General features: G+C 52.0%; 2 protein-coding genes across 6 annotated transcripts in view; both read right to left on the bottom strand.

The window, feature by feature from the left end:
* Positions 1–1,949, bottom strand: part of ADAP1 (ArfGAP with dual PH domains 1) — a 54,057-nt gene extending 52,108 nt beyond the window's left edge. Inside the window, exon 1 of one of the 2 annotated variants that reach the window (XM_065850424.2) lies at positions 1,614–1,949. In XM_065850424.2, the coding sequence (XP_065706496.1) occupies positions 1,614–1,698 (85 nt within the window). In that variant the 5' untranslated portion in view covers positions 1,699–1,949. The remainder of the gene's footprint in view (positions 1–1,613) is intronic. The other variant, XM_071815050.1, reaches the window with a different exon arrangement.
* A 2,163-nt stretch (positions 1,950–4,112) lies between these two features.
* COX19 (cytochrome c oxidase assembly factor COX19) lies at positions 4,113–16,878 on the bottom strand. Of its 4 annotated transcripts, XM_071815029.1 has the most exons (4): positions 16,716–16,878; positions 16,504–16,615; positions 12,536–15,604; positions 4,113–5,181 (listed from the first exon to the last, which is right to left on the bottom strand). In XM_071815029.1, exons 1-3 carry the CDS (start codon positions 16,795–16,797, stop codon positions 15,517–15,519), a joined length of 282 nt encoding a protein of 93 aa, XP_071671130.1. In that variant the 5' UTR covers positions 16,798–16,878; the 3' UTR covers positions 4,113–5,181; positions 12,536–15,516. The 4 variants fall into 4 exon arrangements, with proteins under 4 accessions (XP_071671130.1, XP_071671131.1, XP_065706750.2 ...); XM_071815030.1 differs by lacking the exon at positions 4,113–5,181 and having other exon boundaries at positions 15,061–15,604; positions 16,393–16,615; XM_065850678.2 differs by lacking the exon at positions 4,113–5,181 and having other exon boundaries at positions 15,061–15,604; positions 16,472–16,615.
* Between the last annotated feature and the right edge of the window lie 461 nt (positions 16,879–17,339).

Below are 17,339 nucleotides of genomic sequence, written 5' to 3'. Positions count from 1 at the left end.
TTACAAAAGACACTGGCCCAAATTCTCCTCTTTGAGCTTCAGATCCACTGAGACATCTCTGCATGCAAATGTCACCAAAAGCAAAAAACAGTTTTGTTGTTTTACAAGCCCATTTGGACCCTTTAACAATCACCATCTTTCCCTGACGTGAGCTGTATTACGGACCTACAGCTTCATCTCCATCCTGCTGACGCTGAGAAACTTCCCATTTTGCAGGGGGAGCCTGCAAAATAGATGAACATACAGGGCAAGGGAGAATTACCCCATGGATCTGAATGGCCCAGGCTTGGAAAGTCTTCTCTGGGAAGGAATAATTTAGACAGGCACCTATCTGCTGAACCCAAGCTGTGCTCAGCAAGGCACCTCCGAGGTGGGTTGGTCCAGTTACGCAGCAACCACAGCCCCCGATGGGTGGGCGCAGGCAGCGCTGCAAAGCAGCTCACACTATGCAGAAAGTTCTTTGTCCTTTCCAGCCAGGTACACAACACATCCCAAAGTGAACTGCAGTGTCCCGACATGTAGATTAGGGACATAAAACCATCGGTAACGGTGCGACCTGGATGGTGGTATCCGATAGATTTTGAAATGCCAGATAAATCAACATGCAGAAAAATAAGGCTCACCTGAAGTGTTGGGTTTTCTTTAACCTATAGAATGGCAGAAGCTGAAAAAGGACACGCTTTCTCTGCATCTCTTCAGAGTCATCCTGCCCAAGCTAATACAAATTTAGGCGTTTCTAGGTGGTATGCTTTGGTTTTTTTGGTTTGTTTTTTTGGGGGGCAGAGGGTGTTTGTTTGTTGGTGTTTTATTTGTTTGTTTTTTAAAAGGAAAGTTACTTGCTATGCAATTTTCTAGGATTCTTCGCAAAGGCAGCTCCCGCCGCACCACACAGACCCTGCTCTGCAAGAGCAAAGGCTTCCCCATGCTCACACCCAGTCCCCAACAATCACCATGCAAAGGGAGAGGAAGATGCCCACAGCTCAGATTCTCTCCTCTTTGTACATAAAAAGGACTATGGACATTTCATTTCGTCCCCTTGCGCAGCGTTAGGCAGTGGCCAGGCAGGCACCCATCGATGGCACACCGGTCAAAGGTTGGTGGGCAGGATGCCCACGGCAATGCCTCTGGTTCCCCCCATCTGTTTGCTCGCTGATAGGGCAGGAGAAGTGACAAAAGTCAGCCTGTTCGCGAGGGGACACGGAGGACAAGCCGCCTCCAGCAGCACAGGGCACCCCCCCGGGCAGAACCCCCATGCACCCGGGCTAACGCCACCCGGGCTGCACTGCAGACCGCGGGGACCTGCCGGGGATGACATCAGCGCTGCCACGGCCGGGCGAGGAGCTGGGCTGGGCTGGCAGGGGGTTCCTCAGCCGGCGCTGCTCCGCGGGTACCGCGACAGCGCATCCCCATCATCCCTCCGCCCTGCCCCGGAGCATCCCCGCTGCATCCCCTTGGGGGCACGGGGGGATGTGGGGTCGGGCCACCCCTCAGCGGGGCACAGTCCCCGCCGTGCCCGGAGAGCGCAGAGCCCCCCGCCCCGCCGCTGTCTCCGCGCGGTGCCGTGCGGGCAGGTGCGGCCGCCGCCCGCGCCCCCCGCCTCGCCCCGCTCTTACCCGGGGCGGTGCAGTCGGCGCACGCCGCGTTGCCCGGCCGCTGGAGCAGCTCCACCAGCGCCTTCCTGCTCCTCTCCTTCGCCATGGGGGCGGCGGGCGGGCGGGCAGGCGGTGCGGGGCTCCGCTGGGCTCCGCCGCGGCTAAAGTCGGTTCATGGCGCGGGGCGGGGGGCGCTGGCGAGGCGGGCGGCGCGCCCGGGCTGCTCCATGCGGCCCCGCTCGCCCCGCGCAAGGTGAACGCCCGGGGGGGCCGCGCCGCCGCCGGGAGGGGCCGCGCCGGGGCGGTTTCTGCCCTGGCCGCCTCCTCGTCCCGCCGCCGCTGCTGCCGCCGGAGCCGCTCGCCCGGGCAAGGCGCCGGTTCCGCCTTCCGCAGGGCCCGGGGGGCTGGCGGCTCCCAGCGCCGCTCGCCCGCGACCTCCAGCGGCCGCTCGCCGCCGGGGAGCCCCCTCCCCGTGGGGGTCCCCAACCATCAGGGCGTCACATCCCCCCGGGTGTCCCCACCCCAGGGCGCTCCCATCCCCCAGCGATGCTGTCCCAGGTTTAATTTGGGGTGCCCGTGCCACGCCGCTGCCTCACTGCTCGGTTTTGGGGTGCTCACACCCAGGGGTAGGAGCCAGCATGGCAGTGGGGGGGGGGCGGCAGGGTTCTTCACCTCAAGGAGGTTGCAGCTTGCAGCACCACAACCCTCACTAGAAGAGGCCTCATTGCTCGAGCACCTTGGTGGGTTCATGAGCAGTGTTTTGGGGGCATCTCTTTAACATTCGCATCCTTTGGGTGTACTTGTAAACGTGTAACTGGTAACCACTTGTGCTCTGAAATGCTCAGTTCACCACTGTCCTTCCAAGCACCCATTACCACCACCTTCCATCTCTGCAGGGTTGTTCTCCAAGCATCTTCCTGCTCTTTCCACACCTCTCTGTGGCACCAAGGGACTATCGGGGAGAGAAGACACCTCTGGGGCAGAGTCACAGCTTCCCCGTGTCATCTCACGGCCATACTGCTGGGACAGAGAGCTGCAGCCACCCATGTGTCTCAAGTCACCTATGGGTCGAGGCTTCTGTCCTTGTTTTACGAGGACCAGAGGATGACTCAGAGGGGTGATGCGGGAAGACTTTGGCCAAGGAGGGGTTCAGAGCTGTGCCCCGTAGGCTGCTGCCCTCACCCCCGCTGAAACCTTCTCAGATATGAGTCACAGGCACTGTGATGCTGCTATGGCCTGTTTGTGTTCCAAACAGCTCTGCTTATAGCAACGTTTTTGGTTTTGCAAAGCAAATCCCCCATTCAAATCGCCCATCTCTGCTTCCCCCATCAAAGCAGAGCACCCTCCCGCAAAGCTCAGCTCACGCTGTTCATGGTCCCCACCAGGTTCAGCCCACGAGCGGCTGCAGGAGGAGGGCACCAGTAGCTCCCGGGAAAAATCCACAACCAAATCACCTCAATCCTGCAAACGCAGATGTGAGCAGGTTCCATGGAACACTTTGCAGGAGAAAATAACACACACCCTTAAAGATGGGCAGAATCATGACCTGGTGCATTTATGATGCCCCCCCTTGCCTTGAATACATTTTCCTAAATGACCTTTGCATTTGTGCTGTGACTGTAACCAAGCTGATTTTTGACTGTTTTAAACTGACATGGGACTGTTCCTTGCTGACTCTATGCAGCGTTATGCACCATGCTGGGGTTCGCTGGTTTTACTGGTGTAGGTTCCTGATGACTGGAAACTCGTTCCACGCTGACCAAAGGTGTAACCCCACTCACACGCCTTTTGTGGGGAAGTTGAGCTGCTGCATCCACACCCTCACCTTCGACTTCCAAGTCACTAATATTAACCTGGAGCAGAGCACTGACTTCTAACACCCACTGAGTAAAAATACCTCCAGCACAGTGTCTTAGCCCTAATCCTCCAAACCCTTGCTACATTCAGGCTTGTGGGACTGCTTGTCAGTGTAAACGCTTACAAGATCAGAGCTTTACCCGAGTCCGAGCTGGGTTAGGTTTCCATTTGCGCTTCAATCACAGCACATCCCCAGCCCTCCGGCTTTTCCATCATGTGCACTTGCTGGATTCTTCATGCAATAGCCAGGGTGCTGCACATCATCATGAACTCACCGAGGACAGGGGCTGGGCGGGGGATTGGGTTTAAGGTCTCTGTTTAGCTTTCTATTAAGACTTATTGATTCTCTTAATTTTTTGTTCTCCTGGTTGCTAGGCAATCCCTCTCTCTCCTCTGCCTGCTGGAAGCCAGGGCTGCAGACAGAAATTTATATCTTGTAATCAAATCAAATACAACAGATCCTGTTGTCAAGGATGAGAGGGGAGCGTTTCGTACAGGCCAGGCGGAGCAGGAGAGCAGGGCCAGCAAAGCTTGATCAAAAGCAACCCTCAGCAGTTATGTCCCATCCCAATTACTCCAGACTTCACACCAGGAAACAAACAGCCTATGTGGGTCAAGGGGACACAGAGAGAGGGAGAAAAGTTGGAACTAAGTGAGCCAGAATTGAAGACTTATTTCTGTTTATTGGAAGAAACCAAAGGCTTGATACAACCTCACATACACGAGGGAAGGTGGCCTGGTGGGGTGCTGGAGGCTCCTGGAGGCCAATGGGCATCGCTGCTCCAGCTTGTCCCCATCACATCGTTCCTGCAGCCCATGCCTGCAGGAGCCAACACCTCACCTGAGGTTCTCCCCACATCGTTTTCTGCGGGCACGACCTGTCAGGGAACGCTTGATGAATTTGCTCCAACTTCTTCCAAAGTCTCTGGTCAAACTCTCCACGCTCAGTACATCGCCCTCCTTCAGATGCTCTCAGTCTCTCCGCTGCTAAGTGACTTGTTAGGTCTGATGTAATATTTTTATACTTATGTATATAAATGCTTACATATTTATGCGTAAAACGCATTTGTTTGTAAACACACACACACTTTTAACTCAGTCTTCTCTACATCGCAAGGTTGTTGCCTTAGAAACGGATGTTATTAGTGCGATTTCCCGAGGTGCTGAGCTCATCGGCAGCAGGGCAGCCTCTGGAAATGCCAGACTCTGAGGTCAGGGCAAAGGATGCTCCGAAATTCCTGGGAATCTTCTCATCATCTTTGCGGTGACGCCCTGAAAATGCACATGCATAACGACACCTTCTCCTTGCCCCTCCATATTAGCTCCTTCCACCCTCAGGCTGCCTTGTTTCGTTATGAAAGAGCCGTTTACACTGGTTTGCAGTTAATTTTGCATCCCTGGTGCTGAAATGCCTAAATCAGTGTCACAATCGCACAAGCAAAAGGGTGTTAAACTCAACCCCTTATGTGACCCAGGAGCACATTCGCAGCATAACGTGGGGAGACGTTGCAAATCCCTGCGTGCACAGCAAACCCGGACACAAGCATCAATAATTCAGCCGCTGCAACTGCATTCGAGCAAAACTCTCTGGAGTGGTGGAAACGCTGGGCAGGATCCCCCAGTCTCCCCAGCACTGCAGGGGGGGCGGCTCCTGCAGCTGGGGCTTTGTGTGAACCAGCAGTAGCACTGGCCACCCACACCCATGCTGAAGTTTCCACTGCACTAAGGTTTCCTGTTCAAAAGAAAGAAAAAAACCATTAAATACTAGAGGTTTTTCTTTAAAAAAAATGATTTAAAATCATCTAATCTTCTGGGTTAACCGGTTAAATCATGAGTGGCTGCAGCTGGAAGGGAGGAATGCTACAGAGCAGAGAGCTCACACCAGGACAATTAAAACCTCCTGAACTAAAAATCCAATACCCATGCCAACTTTCTCTGACTTTCGGCAAATTGCCTTATGGGCCCTGTGGGATTTTCTCCTGTAGGATGTGGCAAAGCACACACTGCATCTGCATGGTTAGGATGTGTCGGACGAGCTGAAGAGGATGATGCAAGAGAAAACCATGCGAGGGTGCAGAAATAACAGAAATAACACCTGCACCTGCCCTCAAGGAAGAAGAGGTGTTGTACAACGCTAAAAGTGCCTTGCTGCGGAGTAATTTGCAGATCAGGCTTTCACTGCATTTGCATAGTGGTTAACTCTTGCAAAGCCCAGTGTTACTGGTGTGAAAATAAGAGGAGAGATGGCGAGAGTGAGAACAAACAAGGGTGTAGAGCAAAATCTCTCTGCTGATTGACTTAAACACCGTTTTTCAGGCCTTCGCAGCACCCTGGAGCTGAGAGCTGCTCTCTCGTGGCTGCACCGTAATGGAAAGGAAAGGAGCTCCAACCACTTTTGGGAGTCTGCCCCTGGTGTGCTCAGGACGTCCTTTCTGTTTGTGCCCCACGCGCTCTGGCCAGGTTTGCTGCAGCAACGGCTGGGTTGGAAATCAGGACGTGGTCGCAGGAGCTGCTTGGTTGCTCTGATGGGGTGGTTGGGAGCCAAGGGACGTCCTGGAGAGCATGGGAGTAATCGATGGCTTGAGGATGTTGGATATTTGTACGTTTGCTCTACAGCACATGGGAAAATCTCAATGCAGCAGTCCTGTTGCTGCCGTACCGAACCCATTTCAGACCATGTAAAACATGATGTGGAAGGGGCAGCTGGGGAAGTGGCTCCACAGCAGCTCCCAGGCACCCAACTGAAGCTATGCTGATTTCTACAGCCTAACGACGGGCTCTGTTCTGCTCTCAGAGAAGATGAAATTAGACCAATGAGGTCAATAATTCACCTGCACCAGTGTTAGACCGCTGCTTTTAGCGTTCTTCCTGATTTATGCTCATTAAAAGACCTAGGCCTGGGTAAGCTCTGTATGGAGAAAGCCAACATACACGTGAAGAGATTCACACATCAGGGTATCAGCTCCTCCAAGAAAAGTCAAAGTGCTTATTCAGAGCCACCAACAATTCAATCTGAGTCAGAGACATCAGCAGGACAGGTTCGACATGCAAACCGCAGGGCAAGCACTTATGGTTGAAATTGCCTGTGCTCAGTTCCAATAATTTAATCTCTTCCTGGCTCAAATGTCTCATCCTTCCAGGAACAGCTTGGAGACGTTCAAGTGGGAGACTGGGCTGTGTGAGGTCCTATTGCAAGGTGGAGATGGAGATGGAGATGGTCAACCTGGGAATCGGTGGCTGCTCCTGCCAGGGATCCCGTGCCAAGAGGGCGATGGAGATGCTGATGGAGATGCTGATGGAGATGCTGATGGAGATGCTGATGGAGATGCTGATGGAGATGCTGATGGAGATGCTGCAGGCAGGACCACAGGGTGGAGAGCAAGGGCCTGAAGCCCAGCACATCACTCCCGGTCTGGAAGCCTCTGCAGCAGAGCTCGAGTCCCTCAGGAAGAAGCCAAGTCATCTAAAAGGACACAGAGGAAAAGAGAAAACTGTGCAATTACAGGTCCCAGCAGTCGGTCTCGTGTCACAGGCTGCTGCCTCGAGCTGCTGGTCTGGCTCAGACATCTGAGACCACATCACTTCTCTGTAACATTGCTCAGCTGTGATTTGAATGAAGCATTAGAGGGAAACAAAGCTGTGGTTTTTCTCTAGAAAGAGATGAGAAATGATGGCCTGGAAGGAGCTGCTGAACAGCTGGAGATGGTAACTGAACCTCCCCCCAATTAACTTTGTCCGCAGAAGGTTGAGGACCATGTCTGACCCTTCCTCTGGCTGCTGATGGGGTTGTCTGGATGCCACTGAATGCCTCCGAAAAGCTCTCACAACATGGAGATGCAGAGCGTGCTGCTCACTGATTTGTTTATTTTAGTGTGCTTTGCCAAAGAAAAATCAGCAAAGAATTAATTAACAGCAATTATTTCTAGCGACAACAGAGCAACCCTGCTCCAGAAGCCATGAAAACAACATCATGAGACTCCTGTGGCTGAAAAACCTTTATACGTTGGTACAAAAATAAACAATTTGATTGCAGGCTATATAAAGAGCCCAAGCCAGGTTGGGGAATGACAAGGGAACAGCCATTTCGGTGGCTGAGTCACAGCAACCACCCAGGTGACTTTTGTGAGGGAGTTTTAATAAATAAACCAGCGCAAAAGCACCAACCTGAGTCAAAGAGCCAGCAGGAGCGGGTTATTGCTGCAAGAGGAGGTTTACTACACCCATCGCTCTGTGTTATTAGTGCTGCTAAAGTGATTTACTGTCTAAGTCAGTCTAGCCGATTAGAGCTGTGATCTAAAGTACTACCCAGCTCTGGTTTGGGTGATAAACATCACCCCACCTGCCCATTACTTGCTAAAATAAGCTGAAATAAAGCCATCAATCCAGACATCTCTCTGCTAGAACGAACCCTTCCAGCTCGCACCACCACACCTGCAAGTCTCCTGCTGTGCGTGCTGAAGGGTTGGAGGTAGATGTTCCAAACGCACTCTCATTCTTCACCCAGCTGGTTCTTTCTCAGCAGTTCTGAGGACTCACACGTCCCCTGGCGCCAAAGCCCCGCAGTGACCTGGTTCTGGTGACACCTCTGTGCTGCACAGGCACATGCTGAGCACCCCCTGAACAAGGAGGCCAGGACACATCTCCTTCCAGAGACGTCCATCTCCACGCTGCATCCTTGTAGGTGGCAGTGGAAAATGCCTATTTCCACCGGACTCTGCAGCACAGTTTGGGGAGGGGGAACCGAACCCCACGCTCTGCTCACCTGCACCATTCACACTGGTGTCTGCATAGAGACCGTTCACATCTGATCTGCGGCATCACCTGCGCTCTCACCACATAGATACCAGTCTGGCGTTGGGCTGCATGGACCAAATACACATATAGCTTTAGTTTAGATAGAAATCCGAATGCAGAGAGAGAGGGGGGCAGACTGATGCTGCCTTAGCAACCGCTCTGAGCGTGCACACGCATGTCAGCGATGTGATGAACAACAGGGGCTGGGTCGCAGCGATGGTGGCGAGGACGCGGGTTAAAGACAGCCTGCTGAATCCATGGGCTGCGGTCAGCACAGCATAACCCCCACGTCCACACTAAAGAGCAAAAGCCGAGGGAGGCAACCCCGGCGATGAGAGCAGCCAGCCTCATTACACCCCTGGGATTTCCTATTTGGTACTTGCTCATGGGGAGGTGAAGGCTCATTTATCAATGGGGGGTGTTGCTCCTGCTTGGTTCGGTGTCCTGAGCTACCAGCACTGATCCAATCTGCAGCTTCTCTGCAATTTCTGAGTGGCAGTAGGAATTTTTTTCCCCATGTGGGTCTGCCTACCCCAAAATTGGATTCCTCGGTGCGGTGAAATCCCTTTAGCCACCCAGCGAGCCATGCTACCATGGGGCTGTGGGAGTGACCCCACTGCGGATTGCTCATCTGAGCAGGCTGCAGCACACAGCATCACATTGAATCCTCAGGACAGTCCCGGTGTCCCAGGCTCTGTAGCGCTGCTGTTCTCCTGCCTTGTCCGCTAAGGAGACACCCAGTGCCTCCAAAGCCTGCTGACATCCAGAACACCGTTTGGTAACAGAGAAATGTAAATGGAGCAAACAAAACAGGAGCTGACTCCTTGCAGAGCATCTCCAGCCTTCCCACCTGCTGCCCCGACCAGCAGCTTTGCAAGCAAGATCAGCCCCAGATGTGTGAGCAGGGCCTTGCTGAGCAGGGCTTGCTGAGCAGGGCTTGCTGAGCAGGGCTTGCTGGCATTGAGGAAACCAGAAATGCCTCAGCTCCTAGAAGGTTATTAAAATAGTCAAAGGACTCAGCTGCCCAAAGGGGCTGCAGAAACGGCTCCCTCTGCCTGCTTTGTAAAACCACCAAGATGAAGTTAAAGTCATTCTGAGTCGTCTCCCTGATTTCTTCACCCCCTGCTCTCTTTTTGCAGGGCTGCTTCCCACCACTGCTCCTATCAGAGTTTTCCATAAGGACCTGACCAGAAAAGCATCTACAATACCGAGTGCTTTAGGGTATCGCTCTTTACCAGGCAGCAGGACACACAGCCAGATGGACCACAACATTCCTCCCGTGTCAGTGGGAACCTGCCTTGCCCTGCGTGGGAGCTGGGCCAGCAGCTGGGGAGGTGGGAAAGCGTGGGACAGCAAGGACCGGATTCAGCTCAGCAGATGCACTTGAACCGTGTGACACTCACACAGGTAACTGTGGCCTTTCCTGAGCTATTTGGTAAATGCCAGACTTGTCTGGGGTGTTTTTCACCCAACCAAGCCCAGGAGGAATCAGCAAGTGTAAGATTGATGCACCTGCTAATGCAAGCCCCAAGATCTCCTCAAATAATGGGAATAAACAATCCAGTTTTGGAACAGCCCGTGTGGTGCTATAGAGAGAGCACAAACAGCAGAGCCCCCAGGAAAAGCAACAAAAATCTGCCCCTGTGGCATCATCTGTCCCAGGAAACAAAAAAATAGGCATCAAAATCAGTTCCTCTGCGCACACACATTGATTGGACTTCTAGGTGACTTTCTATGAAGTTCCTATTTTGAGCAGTGATCAATTATGCATTTTGAGCCATATGGCACCCTCATTCCACAAGGAAGGCATTTTGTCTTGAAATTGGTACGCTAGAAAATCTGCTGCATCCTGACAGATGCAATGTTGCCAGCTACTCACAGAAGCATAATGAGGATAAGATTAATCAATATCCAATTTCCACTGAAACCCCCTGGCAGCAAAATGGACCCTTGCATGTGCCCTTCCAAACAGTCTTTGCTTTTTTAATTGAGTCAGAGCTCTGATTTTTGTGGGAAAACTGACACGATACGGCACACACCCGGTTTAGCAGGAGGATCTCTTCCACAAGTCATCTCCTCCAGGCAGAAAAGTAACTAAATTCCCTTGGGGGTCACTGGATACGTGACCAGAAAAGCCCGCACTCTTGTGTCCTAACAGAAGCATCATTCCCTTCCCCGCAATCACGGATTGGAAATGTAGGAACACACTGCTCTCCAGTGGAACCGCAACACCCGAAGCACTTTTCAGAGCCCACAGCATGAATTGATGCTTTTTGTACATTTTGTACTTTGTTTTCGCTGCTCCTTCTCTCATCGCCTGCCTGCAGTATTTTCTGATCCCCGGCTGCATCAGTGCAGCACCCCAGGTTTAGTTCCAGCAGCTCTGTGCGAATGGTGTTGCCTCCCAGTGCTCTCCAGGCCTGCTTGAGTGAGACAGCAACGGGGTGACACACAAGAGCTGCTCCACCTGATCCAGCTCTCTCCCAGTGTTAGTGCTGGTTAAGAGCCGCTCCACCTGATCCAGCTCTCTCCCAGTGTTAGTGCTGGTTAAGAGCCGCTCCACCTGATCCAGCTCTCCCCCAGTGTTAGTGCTGGTTAAGAGCCGCTCCACCTGATCCAGCTCTCTCCCAGTGTTAGTGCTGGTTAAGAGCCGCTCCACCTGATCCAGCTCTCTCCCAGTGTTAGTGCTGGTTAAGAGCCGCTCCACCTGATCCAGCTCTCCCCCAGTGTTAGTGCTGGTTAAGAGCCGCTCCAACTGATCCAGCTCTCTCCCAGTGTTAGTGCTGGTTAAGAGCCGCTCCACCTGATCCAGCTCTCTCCCAGTGTTAGCGCTGGTTAAGAGCTGCTCCAACTGATCCAGCTCTCTCCCAGTGTTAGTGCTGGTTAAGAGCCGCTCCACCTGATCCAGCTCTCTCCCAGTGCTAGCGCTGGTTAAGAGCTGCTCCAACTGATCCAGCTCTCTCCCAGTGCTAGCGCTGGTTAAGAGCTGCTCCACCTGATCCAGCTCTCCCCCAGTGTTAGTGCTGGTTAAGAGCCGCTCCACCTGATCCAGCTCTCTCCCAGTGTTAGTGCTGGTTAAGAGCCGCTCCACCTGATCCAGCTCTCTCCCAGTGTTAGCGCTGGTTAAGCTCAACCTACCAAAGCAGCAGGAAGTGAAAGTGGTTTTGTTTTCTGCTGCAAGGGCAATTAATCATCAGCAAAGGTCAGTAACTCCGTGGTCTCCAAAGGAAAACAAGTGGGTGATTACTCACCGTGTGATTTCCAGCCACAATGATGTCTGTGGCCTCGAGGCAGGCAGGACAAATTGGGGTTCAGGGGAGGACTAAGCGCGGGGGTCAGCTGGCTACAGCCTTTGCTGTGTGTAACCTGTGCACAACCCCACACATTCACTTCACAGGTGCCTACGGACACAACCCTTCTGCATCAGCCGGTATCCCACATCCAGGCTGCAGATGCAGCAGCAATCCTTCCTTAGCACAGCGGCACAGGCTCATTGTGCTCCTACAAAGGACTTCGGACCATGGCCCACTTCCAGCGCAAGCACAGGAGGCTTTGTATAGGCTTTTCTATGAAAAAACGCTCAGAGCCTTGGAAATGTTTATTAAATCCTTTCTTCCTTGTTCTGCAGGTCATTGCAGCTGTTTGGAGAGATACACCTAGAGCTCAAGGTCTCCCAGGAAGACATAACGAGTGTTGGCTTGCAGCAATGTTCTTTCTGTAACCGCAGCGATCAAGGTTAAGCTCTTTGTGGTCGGATAGATCCTAATCTGAGCAAGGAAAGGGGGAATGCGTGGGCAACGCTCTCCCAGGTGCTGGCATGCAGAGCTCTGCTGACCCAGAGCCCTCCAGGGACAGGACCCCAAGCAGAGGGTCCCTAGAGCTATGGTGTAAAGAGCCTTTGCTGAAGAAAAACTACAGGAAAGACGACAACCCCCTCACACTTATCGATTTCTATTATCGTGTTAACAGCTGACACAGACCTCCAACACAGTCAACACATTGTCCTGCTCCGGGCTGTCCCCTCCACACCTGCACAGGCTGGCGGTTTCACATCCAGCCCAGCACAACCGCGTTGAACAGCCGCATTCCTCCCGCTCGCGGGGTCCGGGAGCAGCGGTCGGCGGGCGGCGCTCCACGGCAGCGCTGGCCGCTTTCCCACATGAAGATTAATGCGCTTGGGCAGGACTTACCTGGCTCCCGGTGCCACACACAGCAGAGCCGCTCATCAGCTCCAAACAGCTCCACAAAGAAGCCGTTGCCCCTGACAAACGCCGCCCCCGCAGCGCACGCACCTCAGCTCCGCGCTTCCAGAATGCAGATTCTCCCAATTTGGTGTCAGGCTTCTGGAAAGGACCCTCCTTGGCACAGGAACAGGAGAGGGAACTAAGACTTGCGGCTTTCCTTTGGCTTATACGCCGCTGTCATTTCAATGGAGCATAAACCAGGATCCCGCAAACAAAGCTAAAATAAAGAGGATTACATGGAAAGGCTTTAATTAATGATCTGTACGTTGGTGGGAATAAATCCAAGAGCATTCTGGGATGTCTCCCAGACGACTCCAGCATTGCAGGGACTTGTCCCATAGAGCAACTTGGAAAAATTGTTTGACTCCAGGCACTGATTGAATAATGACTTGTTTTTCCATTTCTCAGTTGCATTAGATCTTAATCAAGATCAACCGGTGGCCTTCACCAGCTCTGAGCTCACCTTACAGCTCCACTGAACGTATTCTCTTTTCCAGCTAATGCCTTACAGCCAGGAGATTTGTGCCTTTGCCAGTTCCACAAATTTTGGGCTATCCACACACAGCCCCTTTCTTGTCCCAGCACGAAGGGGACAGCGCGGTGACACTAACTCACCGTGCTGGGAGCTGGGATGAAACGCGCCCGTGGATCTGGACAGGGGGAGGCTGTTCTCAGCTTGGTGAGAGGTGTTTCCTGTTAGGGTGCCAATTATCACGTCTGCGGTCATTAAGTGAAGGATGGAGCGTGCTCTGCCCGTTTTGGTGGCTCAGCAGCACAGTCTGCAGCCAGCAGGACCCTGTGTCGCACATCGCTGTAACACCACAGGCCTACGAGCAGCAAAGACCACTGCACCACTTCGCGGAGCTTTTTGAAACTGCTTTTGTTCCCACCATCCCTCCTGCAGCAGGTCCAAAATTTGGGCCTTGGTCACCATAAACAGAGCCCGCAGCGTCCCCTCCTTCGGGGTGTAATCTCAGCTCATTGAAACAGAAGCTATCGCACCAGCTCAACAGCCAAAATTCAATCACAGAAGACCTGAGAAACTTCACCCCTTTTATCCTAAAATAAGCTGGAAGAGAGAGGTGCCATCCGCTGCCTCAGGACAAAACGTCCAACTCATGAAGTAACTGTTTGGCCAAACGGGTGTGCAGAGGAACAGCCCCAGTTATTCCACCACCACCAGTGGGTTCTCTCGCACCTACCAGGGATTCCCTTCACCTCTCACTGCTCAGGGAGCACAGAAGCATGACATTTGATTTCTTTCTTCTGAAGATGCTGGAGATTATTTTAATAATTCTTGCTCAGTATCACTGAAAGAAAGCTCTTGTTCAGTGGTTTAATACAGAGTCTTTTAATATCTGCTCCAACAATAAAACCTCTGCTTTCTCTTCTATAAATGTACTAATCTCAAAGGATATAATTTAAACAGTAGAATGAAGTAGAATAAAAATATGCAGCAGCAGGCGAACGTTCCTTTTAAACAGGGACCCGCTCTGCACTATCTCCAGTCTGTTCAATCAGATTAGACCTCAGCGACAATTTAAATCCTGGCTCCAGCCATCAGTACGAAGAGCAGAAAATGTTCTTTTACCCTTTCCTGGATCTCGGTGTGAACACAGCGGAGAGAAGCAGAAGCAAAAGGAGCAATAGCAGAGAGCAGGGAAGGTGAGATGTATCCACCAGAAGACACCAGAGTAAGGAGAAAGTGCAGGAGAACTACCTTGGCAAAGTGTGTGTGTCACTGCCTGCAGGCCCAGACCCGAAAGTGTGCAGTGTGAGCACCAGATACACAGAGAAATTATTCACTGCATGCACATCTGCTTTAAAAGAAAAAGAAAGGAAAAAAAGAGCAGGGACACAGCAAGAACTACAGTGAAACCAGAAAAACACACCCCCACAATTCACACCATTTACAAATTTGTTGTCTGCTTAAAAGAAATTTCTAAGGGGCTACAAGGCAAAATTATTTTGGCATAAACTCCGTGTTAATTAAGAAAGACTCATTTGCATTAGTATGTACAAGAGAAAAACCGCCCGCCCTGATAATTCATGGTAAGTTACACAAACACCTGTAAGGCCTGACCACACATCTACTGTATGGCCTGCTGCATTCCCTTCTTAATGTATGGGCTGCAGCTATATGTTCTGGAGTGAAATACTGTATTTCTTAGCTTTCTACTCTGCTTTTTAATGTAAAACATGTGTTTTAAAAGAATAAAACAGTCTCGTCATGTGTATTTCTACAGCTCACAGTTACTTAGAACGCAACTGAATACCATTCCTGTCTCCACACCGACTTTGCCATAAAGATATTAAGAAAACATACGGTAGCTCTACTTCTAGAAATGGATGTACCCATAATGAAAGATTCCCAGTTAAATGATGAAATACAGCAGATAAACACAGCCGGCATGGTAAATAAAAGCAGAATCACCACCTGACTGGTGTGGGGAACTGGAAATACTCTCCAGTTATGAAGGTTAAAAGACATAAAAACCCCCACCCAGGTACCCAAGTGTTTTCTATACAGGGTGAGTAGGAAACCACCCCAAACATGGAGATTAATACCAGCGTTTGATAAAAAGCAATTTGCAAGTACAATAGCTTTATTTCCACCTGACAAGCAATTGCTGCAAGCATATTATTAATGGCCACATAAGATTAATCTACAGTTCAAGATCTACACAATAAAGGGGTATTTTTGTCTTATTTTAAAATAAGACTTCACTGTTCTTACAGAGACATGAAGAACACTTCAGGCAATAATTGTTTTCTCCTGGGCAAAATGTTCTTATGGATCTTTAAGAGCCGGCTAGAGAAATTAAAAGAAAATAGATAGCAAATACTCGAGGAAAACAGACAAAAGCAGAACTTTTGCTCATTTAAAAATATACCTTATTTTAGGAAAATCAACCTTTGCAGAAAAGTCCCTTCAGGAAACACTTCCTATTGCACCATGAACAGAACGTACAATATGTACTACGTAACAACTGTGCTTTCCATACACGAGGACTGAAGTTGTCTTTCTTCTACAACTCCTCAGGTTTTCCTTCTGGTTTTTCACCTACCAGATCTTTAAATCCCAATTTTTCCAGTGGTTCGTTAGCCATAAGCTGCCTAAGTTAAAAACAATAAAACAACACATTACTCAGAACACAGCCTATAACCAAGACAACAGCAGTATTTTCTATTTCATTTAATATTATTTACTCTGAAGAAGGACAAGGTGCCCATATGGAGCGACTGCCATTGGCAAAGCCTCAGAAACGTCAGTTTGGGGAAAGCAACATTCAGGGATTATTTTTTTCTTAACAGTTGTTTTCCAATTAAAATTATTGTTGTTTCCTGATATTTGATATTGAACAAGAGTTTTCTCAGAACCTGACCTGACTCCTGGTTATCTTTAACTAACAGACCGCACAAGAGCTTTCCAAAATGTTACCTGTCCCATTTACCAGGTTTTTAATGAACTGTTGCTTACAGCAACGATCCTGGTGACATTTTATTTTGCCGTGGTGATTTTCAAACTCCTTTTTTAATTTGCAGCCTTCCCCAGCCCCAGCCCATCCAGCGGATGCAAAGGTAACGAAGCACGGTTAATAACACACTGTGCATTTCCCAACGAGCTCCCTGGCTCACCGCAGAACAGAAAGCACCGCAAAGCAATGCCAGACCAAAACACCCCTGGAAAAACAACCGCCAACACTTGTTTCACTTGAACTTAGAATCATAGCATCATTAAGGTTGGATGAGACCCTCAGGATCGAGTCCAACCATAACCCGTGTCCCTAAGAATGTCATCTATACATCTTTTTAACCCCTCCAGGGACGGTGACTCCAGCACTGCCCTGGGCAGCCTGTTCAATGCCCGACAGCCCTTTCCAGGAAGCATTTTTTCCTCATACCCAATCTAAACCTCCCCTGGTGCAACCTGAGGCCGTTTCCTCTCATCCCATCACTTGCTACTTGGGAGAAGAGACCAACCCCCGCCGCCCCGGCCCGGCCCGGCCGCTCGCCTGTCCATGCGGCACTGCAGGTAGGCCATGGCGCGCTGCCGGCAGGCCCCGCTCTCGTAGCCGCTGTCCCGCAGACACTCCATGAACCGCTCCTTGAAGGCGCTGCACTCCCCTGCAACACACAGCGGGCCGCGCTACCGCCGGGCTGCGCCGGCGGCCCCGGGAGAGCCGAGGGGACGGGGCGGGGGGAGGCCCGGGCCGCGTTACCGCACCGAAGTGATCCAGCGGAAAGGCGCCTTTGTCCGGCGGCCGCGGCTTGAAGCTCTTGGCACTGAAGTTCATGGCGGTGGACATGGCGGCGGGGACGGGACGGGACGGGACGGACCCGGGGTCCCTCCGGTCACAGAGCGGCCGCGGGGGGGGAGCTGAGCGCCGAGCGCATCGACCGGAACACGTGACCGCGGCCGCCCCGCCGAGGAGGCGGGGCCACGCCGCTATGGCAACGGCATCGGCATCGCCATGGCAACCGGAGCGCCGAGCGCTGCGCCGGGAGCCGGGGTGTGGGGGGGGGGGGGGGGGTCCAGTATAAATTGGGGAACGAGCTGTTGGAGAGCGCTGTAGGGAAAGGGACCTGGGGGTCCTGGGGACAGCAGGACCGGCGGGACAACGCCTGACGTCATTGCCGCAGGACGCGGGTTGCCATGGAGACGCCGCCGCTGGCCGCCATATTGGGCGCGGCGGGGTCGGTCCCTCCCGAGCAGGCCCGGGCCGTTCCCCCCGCGCTCCCGCCGGCCCCGCATCCCGGGTGCGACCAACCGGTGCGAAATAAAGAGATTTATTCCCATAAAAACCCTGTTGGTTTCCTGATTTACCCCCAGACTCTCCAGACGGGAAGG

Source organism: Patagioenas fasciata, chromosome 15 (genome assembly GCF_037038585.1).
Source record: "Patagioenas fasciata isolate bPatFas1 chromosome 15, bPatFas1.hap1, whole genome shotgun sequence".
NCBI lineage: Eukaryota > Metazoa > Chordata > Aves > Columbiformes > Columbidae > Patagioenas > Patagioenas fasciata.
This window is presented reverse-complemented; position numbering and strand designations above follow the sequence as displayed.